This window comes from Ranitomeya imitator, chromosome 10 (genome assembly GCF_032444005.1).
Source record: "Ranitomeya imitator isolate aRanImi1 chromosome 10, aRanImi1.pri, whole genome shotgun sequence".
Taxonomy (NCBI): Eukaryota; Metazoa; Chordata; class Amphibia; order Anura; family Dendrobatidae; genus Ranitomeya; species Ranitomeya imitator.
The window spans coordinates 93,612,838-93,629,883 of NC_091291.1; the positions used below are offsets into that span (position 1 = coordinate 93,612,838).

The window sequence follows — 17,046 nt, forward strand, 5'->3', positions numbered from 1 at the left end:
GTGGAAGGAGTGACCACAGACAGGCATCGAAGGCCTAAAATATTAACACATGGCTGTAGGCAATTTTAAATTGGTTCCAGGGGTACTTGGGCAGCAGTGCCCTGGTCAGTGTAGTAGTAGTTGAAAGAATGGACCGCAGACAGGCATCGAAGGCCTAAAATAAAAAAATTGGGCTGGCTGTAGGCAATTTTAAATTGGTTCCAGGGGTACACGGGCAGCAGTGGTGTGGTCAGTGGAGGCCTAGTGGAAGGAGTGACCGCAGACAGGCATCGAAGGCCTAAAATAATAACACATGGCTGTAGGCAATTTTAAATTGGTTCCAGGGTTACACGGGCAGCAGTGGTGTGGTCAGTGGAGGCCTAGTGGAAGGAGTGACCGCAGACAGGCATCGAAGGCCTAAAATAATCACACATGGCTGTAGGCAATTTTAAATTGGTTCCAGGGGTACACGGGCAGCAGTGGTGTGGTCAGTGGAGGCCTAGTGGAAGGAGTGACCACAGACAGGCATCGAAGGCCTAAAATATTAACACATGGCTGTAGGCAATTTTAAATTGGTTCCAGGGGTACTTGGGCAGCAGTGCCCTGGTCAGTGTAGTAGTAGTTGAAAGAATGGACCGCAGACAGGCATCGAAGGCCTAAAATAAAAAAATTGGGCTGGCTGTAGGCAATTTTAAATTGGTTCCAGGGGTACACGGGCAGCAGTGGTGTGGTCAGTGGAGGCCTAGTGGAAGGAGTGACCGCAGACAGGCATCGAAGGCCTAAAATAATAACACATGGCTGTAGGCAATTTTAAATTGGTTCCAGGGGTACACGGGCAGCAGTGGTGTGGTCAGTGGAGGCCTAGTGGAAGGAGTGACCACAGACAGGCATCGAAGGCCTAAAATATTAACACATGGCTGTAGGCAATTTTAAATTGGTTCCAGGGGTACACGGGCAGCAGTGGTGTGGTCAGTGGAGGCCTAGTGGAAGGAGTGACCACAGACAGGCATCGAAGGCCTAAAATATTAACACATGGCTGTAGGCAATTTTAAATTGGTTCCAGGGGTACACGGGCAGCAGTGGTCTGGTCAGTGGAAGTCTAGTGGAAGGAGTGACCGCAGACAGGCTTCGAAGGCCTAACATAACAAAAATGTCAAAACAATGGTATTGTCAGTGCCAGGCATTGAAGGATGTCAGCGCCTAGACTACACATTGGTGAAGCTGTGAGAGATAATTTTGCTAGTGGTAGAGCACTGTTTGAGCTGGGGGGGGGGGAACTGGCTTGTGGCCGGCGGTACAGGCACAGGGCCCCTCATATTACAACGGTGAGTCTGACGTTGGGTGCGCACCACCACCGCCAGAGACACTTTATTGTACTATGAGGGACCCAGTGGCAGTGCCGTCGACCAAAAGCGGCCACACCCACCTCTTCAGACAAACAGCACTCTCAAGGGTCCAAGCGCAAAGTGGCGATAGCACGACCCCGTGTGGGGAGTTTGGCCATTTCGTGAGGTGGAAACATGTCGTATGCTGGACAATCAGGTGAAGAAAATTACGAGATTGGAAAAGTCATTCAGAATAGTCCACAGGCAAGACCTTTTCATAGGAAAGCTAGGTGTCAGCCGGGCAGGGTGGGGCAAAAGATTTTGAAATCCAGTTGTGGTTCATTTTAATGAAGGTTAGATCATCTACATTTTGGGTAGCCAGACGAGTCCTTTTTTCTGTTAGTATTGAACCTGCAGCACTGAATACTCTTTCTGATAGGACACTAGCTGCCGGGCAAGCAAGCTCCTGCAATGCATATTCTGCCAATTCTGGCCAGGTGTCTAATTTGGATGCCCAGTAATCAAATGGGAATGACGGTTGAGGGAGAACGTCGATAAGGGATGAAAAATAGTTTGTAACCATACTGGACAAATGTTGTCTCCTGTCACTTTGAATTGATGCTGCAGTACCTGTCCTGTCTGCGGTCATAGAAAAATCACTCCACAACCTGGTCAGAAAACCCCTCTGGCCAACGCCACTTCTGATTTCTGCCCCTCTAACACCTCTGGTCTGCTGGCCCCTGGAGCTCGTGTGAGAACGATCACGGGCGCTGTGTGCAGGGAATGCCAGAAGCAAACGGTCAACAAGAGTTGATTGTTTTGTTGCTAATATTAGTTCCAAGTTCTCATGTGGCATAATATTTTGCAATTTGCCTTTATAGCGAGGATCAAGGAGGCAGGCCAACCAGTAATCGTCATCGTTCATCATTTTTGTAATGCGTGTGTCCCTTTTGAGGATACGCAAGGCATAATCCGCCATGTGGGCCAAAGTTCCCATTGTCAAATCTGCGGTTGTGCTTGGTTGAGGGGCAGTTGCAGGCAAATCTACGTCACTTGTGTCCCTCAAAAAACCAGAACCCGGCCTTGCCACGCCACCAATTTCCCGTGCCCCCGGGAAAGCTTCCTCATTAAAAATATACTCATCCCCATCATCCTCCTCATCCTCCACCTCCTCTTCGCCCGGTACCTCGTCATGTACACTGCCCTGACCAGACAATCGCTGACTGTCATCAAGGCTTTCCTCTTCCTCTGGTGCAGACGCCTGATCCTTTATGTGCGTCAAACTTTGCATCAGCAGACGCATTAGGGGGATGCTCATGCTTATTATGGCGTTGTCTGCACTAACCAGCCGTGTGCATTCCTCAAAACACTGAAGGACTTGACACATGTCTTGAATCTTCGACCACTGCACACCTGACAACTCCATGTCTGCCATCCTACTGCCTGCCCGTGTATGTGTATCCTCCCACAAAAACATAACAGCCCGCCTCTGTTCGCACAGTCTCTGAAGCATGTGCAGTGTTGAGTTCCACCTTGTTGCAACGTCTATGATTAGGCGATGCTGGGGAAGGTTCAAAGAACGCTGATAGGTCTGCATACGGCTGGAGTGTACAGGCGAACGGCGGATATGTGCGCAAAGTCCACGCACTTTGAGGAGCAGGTCGGATAACTCCGGATAACTTTTCAGGAAGCACTGCACCACCAGGTTTAAGGTGTGAGCCAGGCAAGGAATGTGTTTCAGTTGGGAAAGGGAGATGGCAGCCATGAAATTCCTTCCGTTATCACTCACTACCTTGCCTGCCTCAAGATCTACAGTGCCCAGCCACGACTGCGTTTCTTGCTGCAAGAACTCGGACAGAACTTCCGCGGTGTGTCTATTGTCGCCCAAACACTTCATAGCCAATACAGCCTGCTGACGTATGCCAGTAGCTGCCCCATAATGGGAGACCTGGTGTGCAACAGTGGCAGGTGCGGATGGAGTGTTTGTGCGACTGCGGTCTGTGGACGAGCTCTTGCTTCTGCAGGAGGACGAGGAGGAGGAGGAGGAGGAGGGGGTGCGAACGGCTACAGACAACTGTTTACTAGACCGTGGGCTAGGCAGAACTGTCCCAAACTTGCTGTCCCCTGTGGACCCTGAATCCACCACATTTACCCAGTGTGCCGTGATGGACACGTAACGTCCCTGGCCATGCCTACTGGTCCATGCATCTGTTGTCAGGTGCACCTTTGTGCTCACAGATTGCCTGAGTGCATGGACGATGCGCTCTTTAACATGCTGGTGGAGGGCTGGGATGGCTTTTCTGGAAAAAAAGTGTCGACTGGGTAGCTCGTAGCGTGGTACAGCGTAGTCCATCAGGTCTTTGAAAGCTTCGCTTTCAACTAACCGGTAGGGCATCATCTCTAACGAGATTAGTCTAGCTATGTGGGCGTTCAAACCCTGTGTACGCGGATGCGAGGCTAAGTACTTCCTTTTTCTAACCATAGTCTCATGTAGGGTGAGCTGGACTGGAGAGATGGAGATCGTGGAACTAGCGGGGGTGCCGGTGGACATGGCAGACTGAGAGACGGTGGGAGATGGTATTGTTGCCGCCGGTGCCCTAGATGCAGTGTTTCCTACTACGAAACTGGTGATTCCCTGACCCTGACTGCTTTGGCCTGGCAAAGATACCTGCACAGATACAGCAGGTGGTGCGCTAAATGGTGGTCCTACACTGCCGGAAGGGATGTTGCGTTGATGACTAGCTTCATTGGCCGAGGGTGCAACAACCTTAAGGGACGTTTGGTAGTTAGTCCAAGCTTTCAAATGCATGGTGGTTAAATGTCTATGCATGCAACTAGTATTGAGACTTTTCAGATTCTGACCTCTGCTTAAGGAAGTAGAACATTTTTGACAGATGACTTTGCGCTGATCAATTGGATGTTGTTTAAAAAAATGCCAGACTGCACTCTTTCTAGCATCGGATACCTTTTCAGGCATTGCAGACTGAGCTTTAACCGGATGGCCACGCTGTCCTCCACCAGGTTTTGGCTTTGCCACGCGTTTTGGGCAAGATACGGGCCCGGCAGATGGAACCTGTGGCGATGTTGATGCCTGCTGCGGCCCCTCCTCCTCCTCTGCTTCAGAACTGCTGCCGCCTGCACCCTGTTCCCCCAATGGCTGCCAATCGGGGTCAAGAACTGGGTCATCTAATAACTCTTCTTGTACCTCCTGCGCAACTTCGTCTGTGTCACCGTGTCGTTCGGTGGTATAGCGTTCGTGATGGGGCAACATAGTCTCATCAGGGTCTGATTCTTGATCAGCACCCTGCGAGGGCAATGTTGTGGTCTGAGTCAAAGGACCAGCATAGTAGTCTGGCTGTGGCTGTGCGTCAGTGCACTCCATGTCAGATTCAATTTGTAATGGGCATGGACTGTTAACTGCTTCACTTTCTAAGCCAGGGACGGTATGTGTAAAGAGCTCCATGGAGTAACCCGTTGTGTCGCCTGCTGCATTCTTCTCTGTTGTTGTTTTTGCTGAAGAGGACAAGGAAGTGACTTGTCCCTGACCGTGAACATCCACTAACGACGCGCTGCTTTTACTTTTACCAGTTTCACGAGAGGAGGCAAAAGAGCTAGAGGCTGAGTCAGCAAGATAAGCCAAAACTTGCTCTTGCTGCTCCGGCTTTAAAAGCGGTTTTCCTAATCCCAGAAAAGGGAGCGTTCGAGGCCTTGTGTAGCCGGACGACGAACCTGGCTCCACAGCTCCAGACTTAGGTGCAATATTTTTTTCCCCACGACCACCTGATGCTCCACCACTACCACTACCCTCATTACCAGCTGACAATGAACGCCCCCGGCCACGACCTCTTCCACTAGACTTCCTCATTGTTTTAAAAACGTAACCAAACTAACGTTATTTGTTGCAGTCACACAACTTACACGGTGAGCTATAACTTCAGTATGATTTAGCTACCCCTTTACAGGTTGGTGAGACCACCGCGAAAATCAGGCACAATGTTACACACTCTTTTTTTGGTGGCTGCAAATTAGAGAGATGCCCCACACGCAGGACTGTCACTGAAGCACAAATGTTAATATTAATGTCACACTATTATTTGTTTTTTATTTTTATTTTTTTCAGGAACACTTTAGAAACCCCCCCCCAAAAAAAAAATTGATTTTTGCAGGGAGAATTTAGAAAACAAATGTAACAAACTATATGCTTTCTATGGGCCACTGAGTGAGAGATGACGCACACAGGAATCAGGAGTGGCACACAAGCCCAGAGGCCAATATTTTTCTACCAATGATTGATGGAGTTATTTTCTCTGGTAGATTTTGGAACCCAAATCAAGGAAAAAAAATATAGGCTTTCTATGGACCACAATTGGAGAGAGAGAGAGAGAGAGAGAGAGAGAGAGAGAGAGAGATGGCACACCCAGGAGTCAAGACTGGCACACAAGCAGAAAGGCCAATATTAATCTCCCACTGTTTTTTTTTTTTGTTTTTTTTTTTCAGGGAGACTTTAGAAAAAAAAAAATAAAAAAAATATGATTTTATCAGGAAGAATTTAGAAACCAAATAAAATAAAATGATTTTTTCAGGGAGAATTTAGAAAACAAATAAAACCAAAAATAGGCGTTCTATGGCCCACTGACTGAGAGATGACGCACACAGGAATCAGGAGTGGCACACAAGCCCAGAGGCCAATATTTTTCTACCAATGATTGATGGAGTTATTTTCTCTGGTAGATTTTGGAACCCAAATCAAGGAAAAAAAATATAGGCTTTCTATGGACCACAATTGGAGAGAGAGAGAGAGAGAGAGAGAGAGAGATGGCACACCCAGGAGTCAAGACTGGCACACAAGCAGAAAGGCCAATATTAATCTCCCACTGTTTTTTTTTTTTTTTTTTTTTTTTCAGGGAGACTTTAGAAAAAAAAAAAATAAAAAAAATATGATTTTATCAGGAAGAATTTAGAAACCAAATAAAATAAAATGATTTTTTCAGGGAGAATTTAGAAAACAAATAAAACCAAAAATAGGCGTTCTATGGCCCACTGACTGAGAGATGACGCACACAGGAATCAGGAGTGGCACACAAGCCCAGAGGCCAATATTTTTCTACCAATGATTGATGGAGTTATTTTCTCTGGTAGATTTTGGAACCCAAATCAAGGAAAAAAAATATAGGCTTTCTATGGACCACAATTGGAGAGAGAGAGAGAGAGAGAGAGAGATGGCACACCCAGGAGTCAAGACTGGCACACAAGCAGAAAGGCCAATATTAATCTCCCACTGTTTTTTTTTTTTTTTTTTTTTTTTCAGGGAGACTTTAGAAAAAAAAATAATAAAAAAAATATGATTTTATCAGGAAGAATTTAGAAACCAAATAAAATAAAATGATTTTTTCAGGGAGAATTTAGAAAACAAATAAAACCAAAAATAGGCGTTCTATGGCCCACTGACTAAGAGAGAGAGAGAGAGATGGAACGCTTAGTACTGGCACACAAGCCCAAAGGGCAATATTAATCTCCCTTTTTTTTTCCAGGGAGAATTTCTAAAACCCCCCCCCAAAAAAAAATAGGCTTTCTATGGCCCACTATTTGTGAGAGAGATGGGACGCTCAGGACTGGCACAGATGGCACGCTCAGGACTGGCACAGAAGCCCAGAGGCCAATATTAATCTCCCTTTTTTTCTGGGAGAATTTATAAAACCAAAAAAATATTTAAATAGGCTTTCTATGGCCCACTATTTGTGAGAGAGATGGCACGCTCAGGACTGGCACAGATGGCACGCTCACAACTGGCACACAAGCCCAGAGGCCAATATTAATCTCCCTTTTTTCAGGGAAAATTTATAAAACCAAAAAAAAAATTAAATAGGCTTTCTATGGCCCACTATTTGTGAGAGAGATGGCACGCTCAGGACTGGCACAGATGGCACGCTCACAACTGGCACACAAGCCCAGAGGCCAATATTAATCTCCCTTTTTTCAGGGAAAATTTATAAAACCAAAAAAAAAATTAAATAGGCTTTCTATGGCCCACTATTTGTGAGAGAGATGGGACGCTCAGGACTGGCACAGATGGCACGCTCAGGACTGGCACAGAAGCCCAGAGGCCAATATTAATCTCCCTTTTTTTCTGGGAGAATTTATAAAACCAAAAAAATATTTAAATAGGCTTTCTATGGCCCACTATTTGTGAGAGAGATGGCACGCTCAGGACTGGCACAGATGGCACGCTCACAACTGGCACACAAGCCCAGAGGCCAATATTAATCTCCCTTTTTTCAGGGAAAATTTATAAAACCAAAAAAAAAATTAAATAGGCTTTCTATGGCCCACTATTTGTGAGAGAGATGGCACGCTCAGGACTGGCACAGATGGCACGCTCACAACTGGCACACAAGCCCAGAGGCCAATATTAATCTCCCTTTTTTTCTGGGAGAATTTATAAAACCAAAAAAATATTTAAATAGGCTTTCTATGGCCCACTATTTGTGAGAGAGATGGCACGCTCAGGACTGGCACAGATGGCACGCTCACAACTGGCACACAAGCCCAGAGGCCAATATTAATCTCCCTTTTTTCAGGGAAAATTTATAAAACCAAAAAAAAAATTAAATAGGCTTTCTATGGCCCACTATTTGTGAGAGAGATGGCACGCTCAGGACTGGCACAGATGGCACGCTCACAACTGGCATACAAGCCCAGAGGCCAATATTAATCTCCCTTTTTTCAGGGAAAATTTATAAAACCAAAAAAAAAATTAAATAGGCTTTCTATGGCCCACTATTTGTGAGAGAGATGGCACGCTCAGGACTGGCACAGATGGCACGCTCACAACTGGCACACAAGCCCAGAGGCCAATATTAATCTCCCTTTTTTCAGGGAAAATTTATAAAACCAAAAAAAAAATTAAATAGGCTTTCTATGGCCCACTATTTGTGAGAGAGATGGGACGCTCAGGACTGGCACAGATGGCACGCTCAGGACTGGCACAGAAGCCCAGAGGCCAATATTAATCTCCCTTTTTTTCAGGGAGAATTTATAAAACCCAAAAAAAAATAAAATAGGCTTTCTATGGCCCACTATTTGTGAGAGAGATGGCACACTCAGGACTGGCACACAAGCCCAAAGGCCAATATTAATCTCCCACTGTATTTTTATCAGGGAGAATTTATACACCCCACAAAAAAAAATACAGAAAAATGAAAAGGCTTTCTATGGCCCACTATGTGAGAGAGATGGCACACACAGGGATGGCACTCTAGCAGAAATGCCAAATTGCCAATCTTAATCTCCCACCAAAAAAAAACAAAAAAAAAAAAACAGGGAATGTCCTACAATTACTATCTCCCTGCCTGCAGTAATCTCAGCCAGGTATGGCAGGCAGCTACTATCTCCCTGCCTGCAGTAATCTCAGCCAGGTATGGCAGGCAGCAATAAGGAGTGGACTGATGCACAAATGAAATAAAAAGTGTGGACAAACAAAAAAGATAGCTGTGCAGAAAGGAAGGAACAAGAGGATTTGTGCTTTGAAAAAAGCAGTTGGTTTGCACAGCGGCGTACACACAGCAATGCAGCTATCAGGGAGCCTTCTAGGGCAGCCCAATGAGCTACAGCGCTGAGGGGAAAAAAAAAAAAAAAAAACTTCCACTGTCCCTGCACACCGAGGGTGGTGTTGGACAGTGCAAATCGCTGCAGCACAAGCGGTTTTGTGGTTAATGGACCCTGCCTAACGCTATCCCTGCTTCTGACAAAGCGGCAGCAACCTCTCCCTAAGCTCAGATCAGCAGCAATAAGATGGCGGTCGGCGGGAACGCCTCTTTATAGCCCCTGTGACGTTGCAGACAGCAAGCCAATCACTGCAATGCCCTTCTCTAAGATGGTGGGGACCAGGACCTATGTCATCACGCTGCCCACACTCTGCGTTTACCTTCATTGGCTGAGAAATGGCGCTTTTCGCGTCATTGAAACGCGACTTTGGCGCGAAAGTCGCGTACCGCATGGCCGACCCCGCACAGGGGTCGGATCGGGTTTCATGAAACCCCGACTTAGCCAAAAGTCGGCGACTTTTGAAAATGTTCGACCCGTTTCGCTCAACCCTAGTGGTAATATCATTTATACCAAAAACAGTGATTAATCTGCTTAGTCATATTGGACTGCTATTATTTTGAACACTACTGTACCCTAAAATCTTGTTTGCTTTTGCGGCTGCTGCTTGACATTGAGTGCTGCTGCTCAGCTTACTTGTAAACAGACTATCCAAGCCCTTCTCCTGTTCTGTAGTCCTGTTAATTGTTCTTATTTAATGTTTATGCAGCAATGGCATTACTTTGGCCACAGTACATTACTCTACATTCATCAACATTAAACCTCATCCACCAAGTCTTTGCCTTTGCAGTTATCTTACCCAGTCAGTCTGTTCATCTCATCCATCTCATTGTTTGTTTTTTTTTAGCCAACTGGGAGATTTATTTCTGATGGCATATTTAGAAAAACAGAAAACATACTCACATTTTGGCCCCCGGCCAAGTCCCAGGTGTAATTGCCATACTGATAGACCATGCATCGGGATTGATCTTTGAAATGCATCGCAGAGAAGTTACTCCACCAGTCAAACATATTTCCGTCCTTGTCAAAATTCCTTCCTGTTGAATAACAACCATCACTGAGCTAATCCGTACACATTATGTTGAGCTTTACTGACTTTAATTGTTAGAGCTCATTCAGAGCTCAGAGATTTTTCTTGTATGCCAAAAAAGTACAAGTTTCATCAATGATTTTGATCAGTGTTTGTTCAGCGTGTCAATTTCTGCTCTCAGTTTCATCAATATTTTAATGTTTTATAGAAGCTTCTCAATGAATGGCATCCAAGTATTGTCCATTTTTTCTTTGAACTATAGACTTGTATTGACTAGCTAGATTCATGACTCAGATCAAAATAAAATTGTTTTTTTTTTGTGCAGTCCACTCACTCCTCAAAAATGCCTGGACATGTGACTAGCTCCATAGATTATAACAAGTACAGGTTTTATCCATGAAAAGCACAGATAGAAGTCGTACTTGAAAAACTGACGTAAATGCTTGGTTGGTCCAACATGCAGCACCGTTTTTTGTTTACTCTATAAATGCCCCCCAGCTACGTCAATGACTTAGTAGTAAAGCACAAGTTAGCTGTTTTTGATATTAGCGTAGGACTCGCAAGTTAATGAGGACCCTTGGTGTTGGGTTGCAAGCTTATCCATTTTGGCCAAAGCAGTAACCAATACCTCATTTAATGTATTACATGCATTCATTTTTTCATCTTTTTATTGCACTTTTCATCATTATTTGCAGGGTGCAGCAGGGCCCCTTTATGTTGGCTTGGTTTTTGTGTGGTGCATTTATATATAGTGCTGGACGGCCCGCCAGCTAATACTATGGGCGTGATCAATAGGTTGTCCAGACACTGTGCACCACACCTATCTGTGTGAATAGTGTCTTATGCAAGCCGTACCTGTGTGCATTTTTGCTACTAGGCAGCCAACCCTTCTATTATTTAGGTGAGTGGGTGGTTGTTCTCATCAGTTGCTTGCGCCTGTGCTTCTCCAGCCTTTATCAGTGTGGGCCTGCTGCACCCTGCTAATGCATTTGTCATTTGACAAGGTTTTGTTGAGTCTGCTTTTCATGATGTGTTTTTTTATTTTTTCTATGTTAGCTGTTGAAGCATAAGTTACTTTTCATCCTTACCATTGTCATCAAATCCGTGAGTGATTTCGTGACCAATGACCATACCGATTCCACCAAAGTTCAATGCTTGTGGCTGTTGTTTGCTGAAAAATGGAGGCTGCAGGATCCCAGCAGGAAATACTGTAAAACATAGAATATTCTAGTTATTATCACTAGTTGTTTTAGATCTAATATTATAGACAAGAGATGATTGGGACCTTAACATTGGGTTAGGCATAGTTTACACTATGGTAACCTAATCAAAAATATAATTCATCACCAATTTGAACCTTTTTTCTGAGTAACTCACCAATCTGATTCCGATTAGGGGAATAGAAGGCATCAGCCACTGCTGCACCAATTATCCAACTAAAACAGAGTAACACAGAGGCAATTATTACAGCACCCCCAGTAATCTGGAGGTAATTTTTTGTCTGTACATTCAGGTGGAACATGGTGTAAAGTAAATATCATATTTTGGGTCAATCAATTGCAAATTTTGTTACAGCTCCCTCAACCTAATGTGTCATTCATAATACGGTATTTGTGTTTTTGGTGTAAAAGATGAGCAATTGCAACCATAAAGATACAGTGGGGCAAAAAAGTATTTAGTCAGTCAGCAATAGTGCAAGTTCCACCACTTAAAAAGATGAGAGGCGTCTGTAATTTACATAATAGGTAGACCGCAACTATGGGAGACAAACTGAGAAAAAAAATCCAGAAAATCACATTGTCTGTTTTTTTAACATTTTATTTGCATATTATGGTGGAAAATAAGTATTTGGTCAGAAACAAACAATCAAGATTTCTGGCTCTCACAGACCTGTAACTTCTTCTTTAAGAGTCTCCTCTTTCCTCCACTCATTACCTGTAGTAATGGCACCTGTTTAAACTTGTTATCAGTATAAAAAGACACCTGTGCACACCCTCAAACAGTCTGACTCCAAACTCCACTATGGTGAAGACCAAAGAGCTGTCAAAGGACACCAGAAACAAAATTGTAGCCCTGCACCAGGCTGGGAAGACTGAATCTGCAATAGCCAACCAGCTTGGAGTGAAGAAATCAACAGTGGGAGCAATAATTAGAAAATGGAAGACATACAAGACCACTGATAATCTCCCTTGATCTGGGGCTCCACGCAAAATCCCACCCCGTGGGGTCAGAATGATCACAAGAACGGTGAGCAAAAATCCCAGAACCACGCGGGGGGACCTAGTGAATGAACTGCAGAGAGCTGGGACCAATGTAACAAGGCCTACCATAAGTAACACACTACGCCACCATGGACTCAGATCCTGCAGTGCCAGATGTGTCCCACTGCTTAAGCCAGTACATGTCTGGGCCGGTCTGAAGTTTGCTAGAAAGCATTTAGATGATCCAGAGGAGTTTTGGGAGAATGTCCTATGGTCTGCTGAAACCAAACTGGAACTGTTTGGTAGAAACACAACTTGTCGTGTTTGGAGGAAAAAGAATACTGAGTTGCATCCATCAAACACCATACCTACTGTAAAGCATGGTGGTGGAAACATCATGCTTTGGGGCTGTTTCTCTGCAAAGGGGCCAGGACGACTGATCCGGATACATGAAAGAATGAATGGGGCCATGTATCGTGAGATTTTGAGTGCAAGCAAACCTCCTTCCATCAGCAAGGGCATTGAAGATGAAAAGTGGCTGGGTCTTTCAACATGACAATGATCCAAAGCACACTGCCAGGGCAAAGAAGGAGTGGCTTCGTAAGAAGCATTTCAAGGTCCTGGAGTGGCCTAGCCAGTCTCCAGATCTCAACCCTATAGAAAACCTTTGAAGGGAGTTGAAAGTCCGTGTTGCCAAGCGAAAAGCCAAAAACATCACTGCTCTAGAGGAGATCTGCATGGAGGAATGGGCCAACATACCAACAACAGTGTGTGGCAACCTTGTGAAGACTTACAGAAAACGTTTGACCTCTGTCATTGCCAACAAAGGATATATTACAAAGTATTGAGATGAAATTTTGTTTCTGACCAAATACTTATTTTCCACCATAATATGCAAATAAAATGTTAAAAAAACAGACAATGTGATTTTCTGGATTTTTTTTTCTCAGTTTGTCTCCCATAGTTGAGGTCTACCTATGATGTAAATTACAGACGCCTCTCATCTTTTTAAGTAGTGGAACTTGCACTATTGCTGACTGACTAAATACTTTTTTGCCCCACTGTACATATACCCAGAGAAGTTAATGTTTGACATGTCTGTAGATACGCCCTTGGTAGTAGTTGGCATTGATGTTTTTATGCCCTTGGTGGTAGTGAGCCTTGAATGTTTTTATGCCCTTGGTGGTAGTTGTCCTTGATGTTTACACATTCTTGGTGCTAGTAGTTGGCCTTGATGTTTTTTTATGACTTTGGTGGTATTTGGCTTAGTTGTTTTTATAACCTTGGTGGTAGTTGGCCTTGATGTTTATACAACCTTGGTGGTGGTAGCTGGCCTTGATGTTTTTATGCCTTTGGTGGTATTTTGGCTTAGTTGTTTTAAAACCTTTGGTGGTAGTTGGCCTTGATGTTTATACAACCTTGGTGGTAGTTGGCCTTGATATTTACATACCCTTGGTGGTAGTAGTTGGCCTTGATGTTTTTATGCCTTTGGTGGTATTTGGCTTAGATGTTTTAATACCCTTGGTGGTTGTTGGCTTAAATGTTTTTATACCCTTGGTGGTAGTTGGCCTTGATGTTTATACACCCTTGGTGGTAGTTGGCCTTGATGTTTATGCACTGTTGGCTGTGGTTGACCTTGCTGATTTTGATTATGTTTTTCAATGTTCCTAATGAGTTTTGATATAACTTTATTCTCTTGATCCGTTTTGTGTTTGCCTGCTTAAAAAGGTGGACATCCATCAACTCAGAGTAATATTACAGGATTTTTCTAATTTTCAGAATACTCTTTTAGGACATTTCCAGTTATTTTAGGGGATTCATTTTTAAGCATTGTCATCTATTTGCCAAAGAAAACAGTACCTTTAAAAGAGTTCTTGAAGACCCATTACAATCTGTTCAATGCAAAGGCAGCCCATTGATGTCAATTGGGCCAACTTGTAAATCTTTACATTTTCCTTGTGCAGAAGCTGCAATTAGGGTAAAGAGGTTGCCTGCTACTGGACCCCAGCCTAATCATTTCAGGACCCCGATTAAAATAAAAAACAATCTACACTATACTCACACCCAGAGAGTGAAATGATTTGCGTTAAGTGCCGGATACAGCAAATGAGTGGCCACTTATCAGTGGCAGCCTTTATTATTTCATCACAGAGGACTTCTGCCATGATGAAATCTCAAGGAACTACAGCCAAAGATAGGGATTCTCATTGGCTGCAGTCAGCATGTGAAACAAAATGTTACCTCACTCTCAAGGAGCAGTGGCGCTTGCATTTCTGGAACAGCGCCACTGTGGGAGGTGAGTGTGAAGAATATTGGAAATATAATTTCATGCCAATCATTTGTATCCTTTGTGGCTTGGGATTATGAAACTCCCTTCAGTGGGCAGCTGTAACAGAACACCTAGACCCTCTTGCAGCTACCTGAGAAGGTGTTAGACAACAATTGATATATCATCCACTATGGGAATATAGTCTCAGTGAAAATTCACCAGAATCAATTAAGAATGACAAAAGAAGTAAAAAAACACTGGAATGATAAAAAAATATCAATTTTTACTAACACTAAATATTAAAAACAATTGTTTGTAAGTAGTAGATAAATATGTAAGGGGGATAAAAATAGCACAGGAAAATCATGGGGAAAACATATAGAAAATGGGTCTTAATAATGATATGGTATAAATTCAAATAACATAGAGTGGTAGAGAGATAGCTCAGTAGTCCATGTAAATCAGTTTATAGCAATGGAAATGCAAAAAGGTAAACAATTGAAATTTACATATAAGGATACCTAACAAGATTCCCTCAAAACACTGTAAATACAAAAATGTAACAATAAGTTACCATATAAATGCCCAGTAGCTCCAACACAACAGAACACCTAGACCCTCTTGCAGCTACCTCAGAAGGTGGGCCAACCCTCCAAAGGCTGAGAGTGACAGATCTCACAACATGAGTCAGCTAAGAGCAGTACAATGGCTGGCTTGCAATACAGAGTCATGCTGCAGCTGCCAAAGACCATTTTAGAAACATAATTACATGAGTTATGGAGATACTAGAAGTCCTAACCATACATCATGTATATTTCTGAGATCCCCAGAACATGGCGAACGCCCACCTGGGTCTCGACCCATTCTATGACTGTCCAATAAAGAGTTATGACTCATCTTAGGTTTTGGAGTTTTTACCTCCCAGAGGCAAGAAGAGGGGATTTGGAATAAGCTCAGATGGCGGGAGGGGAGTAACCCAAAGGATTTAAATGCTTGTGTAAAGCATGGTCTATTGCTTTTTCTCTGGGGAGGTGGCAACAACATATCATGTTGGGAGAAGTCAAGTAACAGAGGGGATCAAGAGCCTTCCATGTGGCAGCCCCTTCCCTGAAAGCCAGGCTTTTCATCTACTGGTAACTGACCCATATATTCTGCTTATATCTTTTGTCCTACTACTATATGTATTTGCATATCTGACCATTGTATATGTGTAACCATTGTATGTAGTATATGGTCTAGTGTGCCTTTAAGGCAAGTAAACATATAATTTAACCTTGGGCTGCTTTTCTATCTTGATCCAAGAATCCACATGTGCATCTCTCATTTTAATTTTGAATGCTACCAGGGCTGGTTTCTGGCCGGATATAATCCTGTTAACGTACCGAGCTTATATCTAACGAGAAACTGGTGGCAGTCCTACGGGGCTGGCAACGCTCTGTTTTACTGGTGCTAGTGAAAGGGGCCTCTCAGCTTGTCAGGGTTGGAGAGAGTGTGGTTCCACGTCAGTGACTGCGTGGGCCACATCCACTCACTCCCCGTGCCTCTCTGGGCCCGTGTGGAAATTTGGTGTCCATGTAAAATTGACCTAGCAGACCTTACGTGTCCCTGAGTGGTGCAGAATGTAACGTTGGTAAAAGTGTGGAGACCACATTACATGACCTGTCTGACTTAATAGTGACATCAGGAGGAGTGGCGAAGTGCGGGTTTATCACATGTGATGGCAGCAGTGGGATTCTATGAAGGTCCTATCTAATTAAAGATAAAATATAACCTTTATTGATAACCATTAAAATTAAATCTGGACCATCCACATTAGTGACACAAATAACCAAAACATAAAGTACGCGTGCTTTACAGTGCTCAGTCAAAAAATGGTTTGATCTCACCAAATCTTGTTGCCCCATATCAAATCCATCATGAACAGGAGCAAAATATGTACCTATTTGTATTTAATGATGGAGGGGAGGAGGATATCTATTCTTCCTTGTCGTGTCCCTGCATTGCTCCCGTCCTGACAAGGACAGTCCCCAGGTATATGCTAATATGGGGTACCCATCACCACTCAGAAAGATGTATATATTTCCTACGCGTTTCTTCCCCAATGATGGGGATTAATCACTGGAATCTCATGGTAAATATCAAAAAGTGGGAGTTCAATAAATAATTTTTCAATATGAAAGCTATAAAAACGGGAGGCCTGCAGTGGTAGATATCCCCTTATCTACCTATCTAGGCATGACCGTTTGCATCACTGGCCCTATTGTAAAGTACCTTTTGCCTGTGTACTGGTGTTTTTTTTGTCTATAGTTAGTGGAGGTTTTTCCTGTTTTTTTTTAGATTAGGACTGGCAAGTTGTAAGGACCCTTGACGTGGGTTTCCAGCTTAAGTATTGTGGCCATAATATCAACCAATACCTTGCATATATTGTTATGTTTTTGTGCACTCTATATTTTTCGGGGTGCAGTTGGGCCCTAGATGGCTCTGTAAACTGTGGCCTCTGTTCACACAGGATGCATTAGTCAGCACTGGTTAGCCCGCCATATGGCGTCATTAATAGGCTTTGAGCCATATGCTCTGCATTTTCTGTGTGAACATACCACATTCAGATTATCTTTTTTCACTGGTGTACCAAGCGGCCAA

The 17,046-nt window shown here is 43.8% G+C and overlaps 1 protein-coding gene across 2 annotated transcripts in view; it reads right to left on the reverse strand.

Moving 5' to 3' along the window:
• Positions 1-17,046, reverse strand: part of MMEL1 (membrane metalloendopeptidase like 1) — a 469,687-nt gene that overhangs the window by 24,802 nt on the left and 427,839 nt on the right. For both annotated transcript variants that reach the window (XM_069742373.1, XM_069742374.1), the window contains exons 17-19: positions 11,314-11,372; positions 11,025-11,144; positions 9,810-9,943 (exon numbers count right to left, since the gene is read on the reverse strand). In XM_069742373.1, the coding sequence (XP_069598474.1) occupies positions 9,810-9,943; positions 11,025-11,144; positions 11,314-11,372 (313 nt within the window). The remainder of the gene's footprint in view (positions 1-9,809; positions 9,944-11,024; positions 11,145-11,313; positions 11,373-17,046) is intronic.